The following is an 18,501-nucleotide window of genomic DNA, read 5'->3' on the forward strand; positions in this document are numbered from 1 at the left end:
ACGATAAGAAGTGGTACGTATCAAGATCTGATTTTAAAAGGATTTTCTCATACAAACAGTACATATTAGATGCCAGAGGATCTTACCTTTATCTTTATTGGTGTTATGTAATTTGATCTTTTTACATTTTTCTTTGCAAATAATACACCTCTTATGAATGTACTTTATTTTGTTATTAGAAAGATTAAGCAACTCTTCATGTACCTGTAGAAGGGGATTCCCCAGAATTTTATGTGCATGATGTCATTGATTTATGTGGCTTTGCATCAGGTACATGAAGCAACAACTTGTAGCACTGTGACTACAAATAGGTCCAAAAGTGTAGACAATTATGCTTGAATGACAGATTTTTGCAATGAAATTTTCTGTAGATTAAGTTTTTGAGCACCTTATTAACAGCCAGGGTCATTTAAGGACGTGCCAGGTTTTTGGAGGTGGAGGAAAGCTGGAGTACCCGGAGAAAAACCACCGGCCTACGGTCAGTATCTTGCAACTGCCCCACGTACGTTTGGAACTCACAACCCAGAGGTGGAGGGCTAGTAATAAAGTGTCGGGACACCTTAACCACTCGGCTACCGCAGCCCCTTGAATTGTCATACTTGGTATAATATAGCATGTATCCTTAAAAAAGGTGATTCATCACTATCAGGTCAAGGTCAAGGTCACATCTTTATTATAACACTTACCCCTAAGGCTCTGGCAAGGCACCTGTAAAAACAAAGAATTAAGTTCAAATTACATCAACTGCTTCACATCATTGTTCATAACTATAATATACGGGGTGTCACATCATTGTACACTACTATATACTATAATATACGGGGTGTCACATCATTGTACACTACTATATACTATAATATACGGGGTGTCACATCATTGTACACTACTATATACTATAATATACGGGGTGTCACATCATTGTACACTACTATATACTATAATATACGGGGTGTCACATCATTGTACACTACTATATACTATAATATACAGGGTGTCACATCATTGTACACTACTATATACTATAATATACAGGGTGTCACATCATTGTACACTACTATATACTATAATATACGGGGTGTCACATCATTGTACACTACTATATACTATAATATACAGGGTGTCACATCATTGTACACTACTATAATATACGGGGTGTCACATCATTGTACACTACTATAATATACAGGGTGTCACATCATTGTACACTACTATAATATACGGGGTGTCACATCATTGTACACTACTATATACTATAATATACGGGGTGTCACATCATTGTACACTACTATATACTATAATATACAGGGTGTCACATCATTGTACACTACTATATACTATAATATACAGGGTGTCACATCATTGTACACTACTATATACTATAATATACGGGGTGTCACATCATTGTACACTACTATAATATACAGGGTGTCACATCATTGTACACTACTATAATATACGGGGTGTCACATCATTGTACACTACTATATACTATAATATACAGGGTGTCACATCATTGTACACTACTATATACTATAATATACGGGGTGTCACATAGTGTTGGGTAATCGGTTGAACAAGGCAACCGATGATCGGTTGTAATCAGATGATCTTGGTAACCGATTATACGATTATAATCGGTTGTTATTGATTAGTCTGTTTGAAATTAAAAATGCAAACAAAACTGAGCCAGAGAAGGCAACTGGCACTTCCTTATTCATTTGCTATTTATATCTATGCGTCAAAAAATGTCTAATGCCATTAAAACATCCTATTGAAATTAAAAATTAACAAACTAGTGTTTATAAAACTTGACAAATTTATTATGACAAGAAAATACACACACGATTGCAGCTTGTAAGTTAACACTTATTGTCATATAATGTTTTGTTTTGATTTGATGAAACATACACTGATACTGCGTGTATATACATTTAAATAAATATGTTTCAGTAATATCATGGTTCACTGAGCTATGAGTATCAACTAGACAACTACATTGCCTCATTTCAATACTGAAGGGCTTTTATATATATAAAGATGCCATACTCATGTGAATAAAGAATATTGAATTTTAATTGATTAGTGTCTTAAGAAATATAATTAGTTAACAATTAGGATAAAAATTCTGATGGCATTATATGTATATAAACATAGGGACCCGATTAATCGATTATGCAAAACATGATCGATGATCGTAATCGGTTGACAATAATCAACCGTTAATCGATCATTCCCGATCATCGACACATCACTAGTGTCACATCATTGTACACTACTATAATATACAGGGTGTCACATCATTGTACACTACTATAATATACGGGGTGTCACATCATTGTACACTACTATATACTATAATATACGGGGTGTCACATCATTGTACACTACTATATACTATAATATACAGGGTGTCACATCATTGTACACTACTATAATATACGGGGTGTCACATCATTGTACACTACTATATACTATAATATACGGGGTGTCACATCATTGTACACTACTATATACTATAATATACGGGGTGTCACATCATTGTACACTACTATATACTATAATATACAGGGTGTCACATCATTGTACACTACTATATACTATAATATACAGGGTGTCACATCATTGTACACTACTATAATATACGGGGTGTCACATCATTGTACACTACTATATACTATAATATACGGGGTGTCACATCATTGTACACTACTATATACTATAATATACGGGGTGTCACATCATTGTACACTACTATATACTATAATATACAGGGTGTCACATCATTGTACACTACTATATACTATAATATACAGGGTGTCACATCATTGTACACTACTATAATATACGGGGTGTCACATCATTGTACACTACTATATACTATAATATACAGGGTGTCACATCATTGTACACTACTATATACTATAATATACGGGGTGTCACATCATTGTACACTACTATATACTATAATATACAGGGTGTCACATCATTGTACACTACTATATACTATAATATACAGGGTGTCACATCATTGTACACTACTATATACTATAATATACAGGGTGTCACATCATTGTACACTACTATATACTATAATATACAGGGTGTCACATCATTGTACACTACTATATACTATAATATACAGGGTGTCACATCATTGTACACTACTATATACTATAATATACAGGGTGTCACATCATTGTACACTACTATATACTATAATATACAGGGTGTCACATCATTGTACACTACTATAATATACAGGGTGTCACATCATTGTACACTACTATATATACTATAATATACAGGGTGTCACATCATTGTACACTACTATAATATACGGGGTGTCACATCATTGTACACTACTATATACTATAATATACGGGGTGTCACATCATTGTACACTACTATATACTATAATATACGGGGTGTCACATCATTGTACACTACTATATACTATAATATACGGGGTGTCACATCATTGTACACTACTATATACTATAATATACGGGGTGTCACATCATTGTACACTACTATAATATACGGGGTGTCACATCATTGTACACTACTATAATATACGGGGTGTCACATCATTGTACACTACTATAATATACAGGGTGTCACATCATTGTACACTACTATATACTATAATATACGGGGTGTCACATCATTGTACACTACTATAATATACGGGGTGTCACATCATTGTACACTACTATATACTATAATATACGGGGTGTCACATCATTGTACAGTACTATAATATACGGGGTGTCACATCATTGTACACTACTATAATATACGGGGTGTCACATCATTGTACACTACTATATACTATAATATACGGGGTGTCACATCATTGTACACTACTATATACTATAATATACAGGGTGTCACATCATTGTACACTACTATATACTATGATATACGGGGTGTCACATCATTGTACACTACTATATACTATAATATACAGGGTGTCACATCATTGTACACTACTATATACTATAATATACGGGGTGTCACATCATTGTACACTACTATATACTATAATATACAGGGTATCACATCATTGTACACTACTATATACTATAATATACAGGGTGTCACATCATTGTACACTACTATATACTATAATATACGGGGTGTCACATCATTGTACACTACTATATACTATAATATACGGGGTGTCACATCATTGTACACTACTATAATATACGGGGTGTCACATCATTGTACACTACTATATACTATAATATACGGGGTGTCACATCATTGTACACTACTATATACTATAATATACAGGGTGTCACATCATTGTACACTACTATATACTATAATATACAGGGTGTCACATCATTGTACACTACTATATACTATAATATACGGGGTGTCACATCATTATGGGGTAGACTGATCCCCCTCTCGATGTTGTACCGACGTACCTGTATCTGACGTGACGTACCTGTATCTGAGTACCTGTATCTGACGTGACGTACCTGTATATGAGTACCTGTATCTGACGTGACGTACCTGTATCTGACGTACCTGTATCACCTGTACCTGACGTATCTGTACCTGACGTAGCTGTATCTGACGTACCTGTACCTGACGTACCTGTATCTGACGTGACGTACCTGTATCTGACGTACCTGTATCCACGATAAACACTGTTGACAGCTAGTGATAAACTTTGTATGTATCTACTTTCAAGTCAAGCTCAGTGTGTGTAAACAAACCACGTGAAATTGTACTTTTCGTACAAAATGTACATATAACCGACCAGAATGAAAATAAACTTACCCTTGTTCATCCCAGGTAAAAAATCCACGGAATTGTGGATATTCTAGGTGAAACATGCTTCACCTGCTGCAGCCCAGGTAATCCACACACCAACGAAAGTATTATGGCTGTTCCCTTTCACTCCCCCGTACAAGCTGCCACACACATGTTGAAAAGCGATAAAATATACCTCAATATAAATCCATTCGTCGTTATGTACTGGGGTCCCGACCTATATTTGTTGTGTACACACTTTCTTCAATGCACACTGCAAACGTTGTATTGTAAAATTGTGTCGTCATTCTTTAGGAGACATTAGGCAGAGAACTCAATATAGGATATTATATTGAAGTATCTGGTTAGGTAGACCTTTCTGTTAAATAACTCTCGACTGTGGTGGATTGGTATAATCGTTTAGAATAACAACCGTGATTAGCTTAGTGATCGTCTGTCTGTGACAGACTTGAAACGAGCATACGTCATTTGTGTTGTAAAGCTATCAAATTAATATATATCTAATTTCATTTCAGTACAATGGTGTTTCAATCTCAGATATGTAATAAATTGGTTGGGACTTTTGATAACGATCTGATTGTTGAGTCTGACAGCTGGCGATCTGCTCCCTTCGTATACACCGGTAGTATAAAATATAAATTGTATCAAAATCCGACTTGTAGATAAAGAGATATGTTATAATTATTGATCGAGATCGATACAAATGTTGAATTGTAGGGGGTGTATTATGGCCTGGACAGCAGTGCGATAATGTGATCTCGGACGTACGTATTTAATTACTTACTGAACTGCGACAATATTAAACTGACACCATATACAATATAACGTACATGGTCCCGGCCTGTATACTATTTCTATGAGTAAAAACCATTTTCTTTGATCATCCATAGCTATATATATATATACATACCACAGACAGATTTCATGTAGATTTAAATTCGTTAGATTTAAATGTAGATTTAAATTCGTTAAAATTGATATAGTAACTTTCAATTGATTCATTATTTCATAATTTCAGTTCTGATCAACAATGCCGTTTTAAACACGTTCGTTACAGCTTTATTTGTTTAACGGGTTTATGTCCGCTATTACGGCCTTAAACGGCCTTTCAACTGTCGCGGAATAGTTATAGGAACGGATAGATTTTACACCGGTATATAACTTGTCAGTCCATATGGGGTAGATCATTAGAAAAGTACATCAATAATCATCATTTTTACCTGAGCTATGATATTTAGTTATCAGATTTGACAATCGGATACTGTTAACTACATATTTCAGGTTGTCCAGTTTTCTGGAATAATTAATGGATTTAAAAAATAAAAACAAAGTTTTAGTGGTAATTCAGGTATAAATGGTCCAAAGTCACGTGACCATTTCCCAAATAGCGATGTATGGTAAGAAAGATCCAGAAATACGGCCGCAATAGAGGTGACATTATTAACTAATGTAAAATAATTATGGTAAAAGTCGTGATATAGAGACTATAATCAGAAAGAAACAGACCGTACAACCGTACAAACCAGTAATTTACCACTGTTAAATTGATCATTATGTTTACATGCATTTTTGGAGGGGGGGGGGGGGGGGGGGGGGGGGCTGTTCACGTTTACAATTAAACTTCAGAGCAATTGCTCTAGTGAGTGTTTTCAAAAACAACTTTAGCCAAATGCATACCACAAGTTCATGTCTAGTCTTATATTTTAAAAAAAATCAGAAATACCTATATATGTCAATATATATGGGTATTTCTGGCTATTTTTTAATACCAGACTAGACATACCCCTGTGCCTACACAGTAACTTCAGAGGGAATTCCTATATGAAAGAGGAACAACTCCGACGCCACATTAAATCAGTCTCAGAAAGAGAAGTTTGACATTAAGGCAGCTCTAGGGTAATAAAAAGTTCCAATATAAGCATAAATGGAAACCAGTTTCATAAGTCCCGTATTACTTTTTGGGGTGCCGTAGATCGTGAGTTCGAGGCCCGATCAGGACACGGGTCATTAAGTTGTCTTCCTTCGTGTTACTTTGTTATATATTAAATAATTAGCACAATACATCATATGCACTATGTACGGAAGAGCATTAGGGCCATGAAGCAAAAAAAATAAATTCATTTTTTCGTGTTAATAACTCGAAATTTCGAGATAATAACTCGAAATTTCGACTTAATAACTCGAAATTTCGAGATACTAACTCGAAATTTCGACTTAATAACTCGAAATTTCGAATTTCGAGTTATTAACACGAAAAAATGAATTTATTTTTTTTTGCTTCATGGCCCTAATGCTCTTCCGTAACTATGTGTTGGTGATCTGAAGATAAAAAATTGAATTTCCTGTCGTAGTTGCACCAATGAATCAGAAAGTTCGACCTTCCAATGTTGATGCTGGTCAGATGCTGGTCAATGTTGATGCTGGTCAATGTTCAGTTCTGGCTCTCGCACACTGTTGTGGGAAACCGTTTGATATCTTGGCTGGTTGATGCTTTAAAAAGAAAATATGTCCAAAAGGTCTAATGATTGAAATGAGTGTTTATAATTTTGTTTTAATCAAGCTTTTGCTGCAGTCTAGTTAAATTAGACTTGTAATTTTCACGCCTCAACGATACACTGTAATATTGCAGTGTATTGTAGAGTATCTTAGAGGAGCGAAAATTGAAAGTCTTATTTTAATCAGATTGGTTTTTGCTGTCAAAATGATCTTTTATTTCATTGTAACTATCCAAGCGTGATTTCTGCTTTTAGTAGTTCCCTCCATTTTGTAACATATATATTTGTATAGTAAATAAATATACTGATTTGCATCAGTTTAAGAGGAATTATGCAAAATGTGTTCGTAAATTCAAATTTTAGTCAATCATTTTTCAAATCATATATCACATTACACACATTTCAGAGCTCTCAAGTTACGCGGAGTTATTTCCCTTTACACAGTCAAATACTACTGAATGTCAGTACATGTACAACTGTACAAGCCCACGCTTGATTGCACTCCGCTATACGCTAGTGCATGTTGCGCAGTGGACCGTGGATAACGTCAATGTATCACGCGTACCGTGCATAATTTCAACTTCATTATATTATTGTATTAATTATTTACAGTTAATTATTGACATTCTACAGGCTGTAGTGCTGACAAAGTTAGGGAGGTTGTAAATAGTTATGGGTAGAGACACGGACCAGTTCCAGTGTCCGCCATAGATCTGTCAGGATAACCCTGAGACTAGAGAACACTTGTCCAGAAAAGGAGACGATCAGTAGGTAGTATAATGTACTTTAATGTAAATATTACACACGGAATAAACCTTTTTTTCCAAAAACAATATGGCATATGAATAAGATTTGATAAAAAAACATTTTGTTTGGAGTATAAGAAATTGGAATAAATGTATTTCATAAAAATGTCAATGCTGCAATCATTTTCATTTTCAGTTTAGAAAGGGTCTGTGTCAGGGCGACCCGATAGCGCCACATGTTTTTATCCCCTATGCAGAAATCTTAGATATCAGATTGCAAAATAATAATAGTAATACAAACATAGGAGTTATTTAAGTGGATACCTATTTAGCTTTAAATGGCTATACTATCTGGGTATCCAAAACAGAGGTACCTGTAGTCTGGATTGGCAGTGAAGAAAACAGTGATGACACATTCCTCCCGAAACTTAACCTGCAATGGGGAGGACAAGCACTTACACGTTTAGGGATCGAGTTTCATGCTAACTTGCATAAGATACAAAAAACTTATTTTGATAAAATGGAAGTAATTGAATGAGACCCGGAAAAGAAGAAATTTAACTCCAATTGGTAGAATCCATGTTATTAAATCACTTCTCATTTCACAATTCAATCATCTATTTATAGCACTTCCAAACCCGGGTGTGCATTTTCTTTCAAAACTTTTTTTTTTTTTTTGAAATCTGGAACAGCAAAACAAACAACGCTTAAAGAGAAGTTATTTCAATATGTTTTACATAAAAGCATTCATAGACTCCTAAGAAGTATCTTGGATCAGATGGCCTTTTTTCAATCCCCAGCCAGTGTTTGGTTCGATACTCCCTATCCATGTCGGTTTGGGTTTCGTGGGAAGCTGTGCTGTTATATGGTTGTGTCCTTGGGCAGGACACTCTAACCTCGTTGCTCTGGATGAAATTCAGCTGAATAAATATGTTAATATAGATTTGTTAGCCAACTGTGGCGATTGACTATGTACAAAAATGGGTTGATGTTTTAAAGCTTGGGATAGTCTGAATTTTTACTTTAAAAAATATAGCCGTGTGAAATATCAAGCTGCAATATATTAATGAAGCAAGGCTGATCAAGTATTTAATCAAGGTAATTTATATAATTCATTAACTATTTTGTGTTTAATTTTATGAGATACCTTACATAAGATATAGGGTGCGAGTTAAATACAGGATCAAAATTGCTCAACGACAACTTAGTCTGTAATACAGGGTCCTACACGGAAAAATACAAATTCAAACATTGATTTTATTGAGTATTTTCCAACACGACCTACACCGGGGTCCATTTACAGACCTCAAATTTATAATTAAATATCACAAAAACATGTATAACTAATAAAGTATAAGGCATATTAACATGAGACTGTCTAAGGTTCAACAAGCCGAATTTAAAATCCCGTTTACACAATAATAACATGCGAAAACATAGATAATCATAGATCAGTAGATTCGTTGGAGTCTGTAGTTTTCGTTTTCAATAAAGGTACATAGTTCTGTAAATAGTATTGTAATTTTATTTCGTATATAAAATAACATTTTCTAACATGTTCCCTATTCTCCATAGAGCCAACCCCACCCCCCATTTAAACATTACTATTGATTTTTTGATATGCATATGTTTATATATTTGTTTTCTTTGCATATGAATGTTATGCAAGTTATTACTGAACACTGAATCTATCCATCTCAATTTCATCTTCGTAAGGGGCGTGTTGAACCTCAATACAAGGCGATGAAATAAAGTGAGATACCAAATTCACGAAATCGAAACTGAACCTTTCCCGTCCAATAAAAATGCAATGAATTGTAATTGTGTAATTTTAAACGTTTTACATACTACCAGGATAACTGTGTGTTTTCAAAAGAAATATTTTTTATTTATGCATTGACATTGTAAGTTTTCAATTTCCAAACACGACTACATTGATTTTTTCAGTTATCCAAATCATTCTCGTATACTCTCTCAATAGTGATGCATACTTATTCTGTCCGTCTTTAAAGCGCACTTGCCCCCCTCGTTTTTCTGTCATGGTAAATTGAGCAAGGGAATGTCTTGTCTGAAATGTCACTATACCCAAGGAGTTTGTGATGTGATAGCGGTTATCTCCCTTTGTCCGTTTAACACTGGACTTGTTTTTCAGACCAATATGGTCACTGTTTTTTTCTAGGCCAGAAAAAACCCAACAAAAACAAAACTGGGATCTGTCATTCCATCCAAATATATGCACGATGTGAACCGTGAATTGGGAACTGTTGCCTAGGGGACAGAAAACAAACCGAACAAAATAAATCTGCATTAATCAAAATTTAAGAAAATATATTTTTTTACCCAATGCCTTATTTTGCGAAACCTCGTTTTCAGCCAAGTTGTGGTGAGTACTGAACGAGGAAGGTCAGATGTCCTATAAAGTTTGAGGTAACCCACTGTTTATTTGGTAAAGAACATGCGCGATAACGCCTGGCCAGAGGTTAGGAAAAGGCCGCTCTTAAAAAATATCTATTAGATTTTAGACGGAAATAAAAATTCTAATTGTAACCATATTCAACAGACCCCCCCCCCCCCCCCCCCTCGCTTCGTCAAGATACCCTGATACTGAAAGTGACGTCATAGCAATGATCATATCAAGGCGGTATGAGGACCAGGAACCTTGTTCTAAACTTATTTTAGTTTTCAGTTTTCATCCTTCCTTACACATCTACAATTCCGGAAAATCTCATTTTTTTAACATTAAGTGTAAGTTTCCATTTATCATTATATTTTAACAAAGCATTCAATAATGATTGCAAGGCAATTTATTGGTGTATCTTCTATTAGAATCGAGTCGTCAGCGTACATAAATAAAAAAAAAATATTAGTTATCATTCCAAATTCAACAAATTGACAACTTTCATTTACGAAATTCATTTCAGTCATTTAAAAAAAGGCTGTATGAAATCGGCGAGAGAATGTCCCCTTAAAAGAGACCGATTTTATTGGGAACTAATCTGAGATATATCCGTTATATCTGACACCAGGTTTAACATTATCGTACAAAGATTTTATTATTTTTAACAACTTTCCCTGTACTCCTTGTTTTATTCGTTTACGCCATAGACTACCTCTATCGATGAGATCAAACGCTTTCTTAAAATCTACATTTGGATAAATCATCAATATATCATGATTGTGGCTTATTTACGGGTTTTTGGCAATGACGTCATCGCAGTGTGGCCTGTATTATGTACACTCTGTATATGTTTATTTTTTGAAAGGACACTTTAGATATTCGTGCTTTGTTTTCCGTGTCCAATTTTCGAAATTTATCAAGTTCAATAACAACAATTATATATATATATATATATATGTTAGTTTATGCGGACAAATCGGTTTGTCAGTTTTTAAATGCAATATTTCAAAAATATATCTTGACGGACCTGCTGATGTTAATACAGGCCTTTGAAGTCTTTGTCAGGGCTTGTCTGGAAACAATATAAAATCACCAGGTCCGTCTTTATTTTAATAAACGAACAAAACTGGTCCTACTGGTCCAACCGTTTGGACCGCAAGAAAGAAATCAGCCCAGACCATACTACACTGGAATACCCAAATGTCACGTCCCTGTGTGTCGTATACGTTATTTATAATCAATGAACGTCTCAATAATTATGCAGATAATATTGAACTCATACTTAAAAAACCCAGCAGCATTCAACTATTGATCATAAACATGTATTTTAACTTTATTCTTTAATTGAACTTTCTAAATAGTTTAAAAGACGGTATGTTTTTTGCTTTCATCGACTTTGAGAACGTGTTCGACATTGTCTGGAGAATAGGAGGACTGTGGAACAAATTGATTTTAAGTAACATAATGATGTTTTAAGGTAATGATTAACTTTCACAACGAAATTATGGTCAGTCTATAATACTCTTAAGTGTAATTCTGGGGTTAGACAAGGGAACAACTTATCCACATATTTGTTTCCTATCTTTTTAAATGATTTCGAACATTTTATGATATCACATGCTTGCAGAGGCCTTTCTAATTTGGTGGGAAAACTAAAGACCGAGTAACTTTACCTCAAGTTACGCAAATAAACTTGTACATATATTCTTTATCTCTGATTGTGTACGTTCAAATTCGGGACTGATTATATAATATGCTAGTAAATAAAGGTGAAATTCAATTTCAGTCGCTGTATCCAATACTTCCTGTATTATTTCTGTATGTTCAATCACTGTATCCAATACTTCCTGTATTTTTTCTGTATGTCCAGTCACTGTATCCAATACTTCCTGTATCATTTCTGTATGTCCAGTCCCTGTATCCAATACTTCCTGTATTATTTCTGTATGTTCAGTCACTGTATCCAATACTTCCTGTATTATTTCTGTATGTTCAGTCACTGTATCCAATACTTCCTGTATTATTTCTGTATGTTCAGTCGCTGTATCCAATACTTCCTGTATTATTTCTGTATGTTCAGTCACTGTATCCAATACTTCCTGTATTATTTCTGTATGTCCAGTCACTGTATCCAATACTTCCTGTATTATTTCTGTATGTCCAGTCGCTGTATCCAATACTTCCTGTATTATTTCTGTATGTCCAGTCCCTGTATCCAATACTTCCTGTATTTTTTTCTGTATGTCCAGTCACTGTATCCAATACTTCCTGTATCATTTCTGTATGTCCAGTCCCTGTATCCAATACTTCCTGTATTATTTCTGTATGTTCAGTCCCTGTATCCAATACTTCATGTATTATTTCTGTCTGTTCAGTCCCTGTATCCAATACTTCCTGTATTATTTCTGTATGTTCAGTCCCTGTATCCAATACTTCCTGTATTATTTCTGTATGTTCAGTCACTGTATCCAATACTTCCTGTATTATTTCTGTATGTTCAGTCACTGTATCCAATACTTCCTGTATTATTTCTGTATGTTCAGTCACTGTATCCAATACTTCCTGTATTATTTCTGTATGTTCAGTCGCTGTATCCAATACCTCCTGTATTATTTCTGTATGTCCAGTCCCTGTATCCAATACTTCCTGTATTATTTCTGTCTGTTCAGTCCCTGTATCCAATACTTCCTGTATTATTTCTGTATGTTCAGTCACTGTATCCAATACTTCCTGTATTATTTCTGTATGTTCAGTCACTGTATCCAATACTTCCTGTATTATTTCTGTATGTTCAGTCGCTGTATCCAATACCTCCTGTATTATTTCTGTATGTTCAGTCGCTGTATCCATTACTTCCTGTATTATTTCTGTATGTTCAGTCCCTGTATCCAATACTTCCTGTATTATTTCTGTATCTTCAGTCCCTGTATCCAATACTTCCGGTATTAATTCTGTATGTCCAGTCCCTGTATCCAGTACTTCCTGTATTATTTCTGTATATCCAGTCCCTGTATCCAATACTTCCTGTATTTTTTCTGTATGTTCAGTCACTGTATCCAATACTTCCTGTATTATTTCTGTATGTTCAGTCACTGTATCCAATACTTCCTGTATTATTTCTGTATGTTCAGTCGCTGTATCCAATACCTCCTGTATTATTTCTGTATGTCCAGTCCCTGTATCCAATACTTCCTGTATTATTTCTGTATGTTCAGTCACTGTATCCAATACTTCCTGTATTATTTCTGTATGTTCATTCCCTGTATCCAATACTTCCTGTATTATTTCTGTATGTTCAGTCACTGTATCCAATACTTCCTGTATTATTTCTGTATGTTCAGTCGCTGTATCCAATACCTCCTGTATTATTTCTGTATGTCCAGTCCCTGTATCCAATACTTCCTGTATTATTTCTGTATGTTCAGTCACTGTATCCAATACTTCCTGTATTATTTCTGTATGTTCATTCCCTGTATCCAATACTTCCTGTATTATTTCTGTATGTTCAGTCACTGTATCCAATACTTCCTGTATTATTTCTGTATGTCCAGTCACTGTATCCAATACTTCCTGTATTATTTCTGAATGTTCAGTCACTGTATCCAATACTTCATGTATTATTTCTGTATGTTCAGTCGCTGTATCCAATACTTCCTGTATTATTTCTGTATGTTCAGTCACTGTATCCAATATTTCCTGTATTATTTCTGTATGTTCAGTTGCTGTATCCAATACTTCCTGTATTATTTCTGTATATCCAGTCGCTGTATCCAATACTTCCTGTATTATTTCTGTATGTTCAGTCACTGTATCCAATACTTCCTGTATTATTTCTGTATGTCCAGTCACTGTATCCAATACTTCCTGTATTATTTCTGTATGTTCAGTAGCTGTATCCAGTACTTCCTGTATTATTTCTGTATGTTCAGTCGCTGTATCCGGTACTTCCTGTATTATTTCTGTATGTTCAGTCGCTGTATCCAATACTTCCTGTATTATTTCTGTATGTTCAGTCGCTGTATCCAATACTTCCTGTATTATTTCTGTATGTCCAGTCACTGTATCCAGTGGCGTTGTAGGTTAAACATCATTGTGGTACCGTGGTGTTGTTATAGGTTAAACATCATTGTGGTACCGTGGTAATGTTATAGGTTAAACATCATTGTGGTACCGTGGTGACGTTATAGGTTAAACATCATTGTGGTACCGTGGTGATGTTATAGGTTAAACATCATTGTGGTACCGTGGTGATGTTGTAGGTTAAACATCATTGTGGTACCGTGGTGATGTTGTAGGTTAAACATCATTGTGGTACCGTGGTGGTGTTATAGATTAAATGTCATTGTGGTACCCTCTTTTTTATCTACATGTGAAAAATGATTTTATAAAATGTCATAATTTTACTGCACAATCTTGCACCCCTTTCTACCGTGTCCTGTATTCACTTGTTATGTGTTAGTAAATTTAATTAACAGCGAGGTCGTTTATTTAGTATAACATTGATATCCCTGTTGTATTTGTGGCAAGGAAACAGTAGATATTGAACAATAACGACAATAATCTCATATACAGTTTAAATGTCATGTGTCTTAACAAGCAACTCAAGTGGTCAAATGTTTCTTCAACAATGTACATTGTTTCGATATTTCATATATGAACGACATTATACAAATATTTGACTGTTTTAAATACATACACCGTATTTACTTCTGTCCACTTAAACCCAGACAACCTGTTGTTAGATACCTTTCTGAGTAAATAATCAATCCATCAAGCATTCCTGCCAATTTTCACGTGTCCCCTTATAAATGTCAAGACATCATCGATTTTTTTTTCATACGAACATAACAAAACACAACCAATATTAAACGTACAACACGTCACCATTTCAAATTCTTGACACTTCTATTGATCAAACTCTCCGTCATGTCAGACAGCATATTGATGACATTTCACATCATTAAGGTTTGTATCAACATACACTATTATACAGGACCTAGTTTGGTTATAATTGTATAAGTAACCACGATAAACAAAAACCTTTAACTTTCCACACTCCGCTCAAGTCTCCTTTCGGCTAGATGCATTCCCACTACACGGGCAAAATGTCGTCATGTCAATTCACGTCAAAGTTGGGTCGATTTCATGTGAAAATGTTCAGGTCAAATTGACCTAAACAGAGCAAAGATGTCAATCCATGCCAAGAAATTGACCCCAACAAGAATTTGACCTCAACAAGAAATTGACCTCAACAAGAAATTGACCCCACAAGAAATTGACCACAACAAGAACTTGATCTCAACAAGAAATTGACCCAACAAGAACTTGACCTCAACAAGAAATTGACCTCAACAAGAAACTGACCAAAACAAGAAATTAACCCCAACAAGAAATTCATCTGAACTCAACATCAAAATAAATCATGTCAAATTCAGGTGAATTTCAGGTCAAATTCAGATCAATTTCAGGTCATTTTGATAGATGGATTCGTAGCCTCAACAAACACAAAGCTATTGAAACGTGTCAATGTTTTAATTGAAATTCAACATACCACAATCTATCTTCTCTTATGCAGTTACACGGCTCACTATATTATACAGACAAGTCAAGAAAGTCCATGTAGTAACATTTTAGGTTTCCACATACGGGCAGTTTTACAAAATAGACAACTCTTCATTTAATGGGGGTACATTTTCGGTTTAATCCTAAAAAATGATTATCACAAATAATGATCATGAGTAGCTTCAGGAATAAAACATTCATGTACCAGATTAGAAAGACAAGTCTTTATACAACCATAGCCCAGACAGACATTGTGTATACTCTGGACCAGCGCAACTCTTCATTCTGACGTGGCATACAGGGAAACGGCAATCTTCGGGGACTAAAGATCACCAGCAGAGTGTACCGCCCAGCAATCTCAAAGCACTGTACAAAGCACATACTTTGGAATACAAAATTACAGACAGATACAATGTATGACAGAATGATGACAATGCATCATACAGTTATTTCCTCCTTTCAGAATCCGTCAGTGGTCAAGGTCAAGGTCAAGGTCAAGCGTGTTGTTCTTTCAGCTGATTTTGGTCTTCGTTAAATCAAGTTAGTTCTTGACCGCTATATTCACTACTATTCTTCCTCTCACACTATCATTGATGGTTGTAGTTTTTCCTAAGAATGAATATTTCTAAAGTTCTGACATTTTTTAAGATGTTATTACTATAACAATTCATTTCTTTGAATTACGTGTCCGTAAGACAAGTCCCCTGGGAGTTCTGGGCGATTTTCAGTTAGAAATATCGGCATTCTCTGCTTTCCTATATTCTCTTTCTTAGAAAAGTGCCGGGAACCTTTAATCAATGGAATAGTAACACGATTAATTAGACCATCATGTTTACATATGATCGCTAATTTACAAATACTGTTCAAAGACGTAGAATCGATTCTTTAAAATCATGCCTTGTCTCAAGGCCTGCCAATAAGTAATAATTCGTTCAATACGAGTTTTATTGTAATAAATCGATAATTGTCGCGACATTTGGACGCTGATATTGTTGTTCTAATTCATTACCAACCGTTCCAACAAAGGACCGAATATGTTCTACTATTAACCGGGAAATTTCGTTTCATTAGTTTGTTTCATGCTGCTGAATTTTAATGACGCTGATGTAAGGTGCAAAAGTCTATAGAACAGCGTAACAAAAGTTTACACTTTAATTGTAGAATCGCTGAAGGTTTTGTTTAGAAAAGAACAAATTACAGACATACAAACGCAGCCGTATTTCTAACATGAAATCAATAGAAAGAGGAACAAAGAAACATTGATAGGAGAATAAGACAGCGGTGATACTGTGTAGTTAGTAATACTCGCGGGGGATTTAATTTCGCGGTAATTAGATATTGCCCGAAAATATATAACCCGCGAATAATTATACAAAAATGCATAAACGTGTTCCTTTTTTTTTACTATGGAATCGATTTAGAGACGATTTACCGTGAAATTTGATTCCCGAAAACTAGTTACGAATTACTGGGGCAATCGCAAAATCGCGAAATATAAGCCCTCTGAAATTAATATAAATGCAGTAACTCCGCTCTCTCGATGAACAGTGATAACATTTCATTAATTCATTTAAATGATGATGATGATGATGATGATGATGATGATGATGATGATGATGATGATATCTTGAGTAAATGATCAAATAGCTGGTCTAAGTTATTGTTAATGAAAGCTGTTGTTCCCCATTCACCAGTACGTATTCCGTACAAACCTGAGACGCGTAAAATAAATCTATACATTTCTTTGGCCAATACATCTCTTAGCATTAATGATCATGTCCGACATACACCTAGGTATAAACGGAGGTTTATGAACAAAGAACTCAAACACAGACTGAAGTTATACGACTATTTATTATACTAATACATTGGGCTAAAGGGCTATAACAGCTGTGGTGCTTAACTCTCTCTTGTAGATGACCTGGCCAATATAATTATAATAGATACATTTACACTAAAACTGAATTTAAGCTAGCGTAGACTGTATATGTAGCTATATATATAGAAAAGCTGTTCCTGTTGGCCAGGCCATGTAACTGAGTCGAGTGAACTTATTAGTAGATATAAACGAATTCTTGGGGGACTTACGAATTACAAATGATGTAAAATGCCCAAATTGAAGATGGACCACAGCTGAAATACCCCCAAGAATAGAATAAAATGGGAGGACAGATCATGTTATTAATTAGTCTGATAAATGTACACATTTTCATTAGTTTTTTAAAATTAGTTATATTCATTAGTTCGTTAAACTTAATAATATTTGGTCTTGACCAATAGTATTTGTCTATATATAACATTCTATGAGCAGATAACGCTGTACATTCAAGTAAATAATGAAATCCATCACCAATTTATTGACTTTTACAATGTGGACATTTTCTTTCCTATGCGAGACTTGCACGCCTCCGTAGATATACGATACCCGGTAAGCTACCCTTAGAATCAATACATATTCTGCAGACTAGTAGGCTGAGATATATCGTCACTTACAAGGGTTCGGTTCGCA

The 18,501-nt window shown here is 34.8% G+C and overlaps 1 protein-coding gene across 2 annotated transcripts in view; it reads right to left on the bottom strand.

Annotated features, from left to right (window-relative positions):
* Nucleotides 1–5,116, bottom strand: part of LOC117336026 — a 35,700-nt gene extending 30,584 nt beyond the window's left edge. Inside the window, exons 1-2 of one of the 2 annotated variants that reach the window (XM_033896357.1) lie at nucleotides 4,798–5,116; nucleotides 687–708 (exon numbers count right to left, since the gene is read on the bottom strand). In XM_033896357.1, the coding sequence (XP_033752248.1) occupies nucleotides 687–708; nucleotides 4,798–4,853 (78 nt within the window). In that variant the 5' untranslated portion in view covers nucleotides 4,854–5,116. The remainder of the gene's footprint in view (nucleotides 1–686; nucleotides 709–4,797) is intronic. The other variant, XM_033896358.1, reaches the window with a different exon arrangement.
* Between the last annotated feature and the right edge of the window lie 13,385 nt (nucleotides 5,117–18,501).

This window comes from Pecten maximus, chromosome 10 (genome assembly GCF_902652985.1).
Source record: "Pecten maximus chromosome 10, xPecMax1.1, whole genome shotgun sequence".
Lineage (NCBI taxonomy): Eukaryota > Metazoa > Mollusca > Bivalvia > Pectinida > Pectinidae > Pecten > Pecten maximus.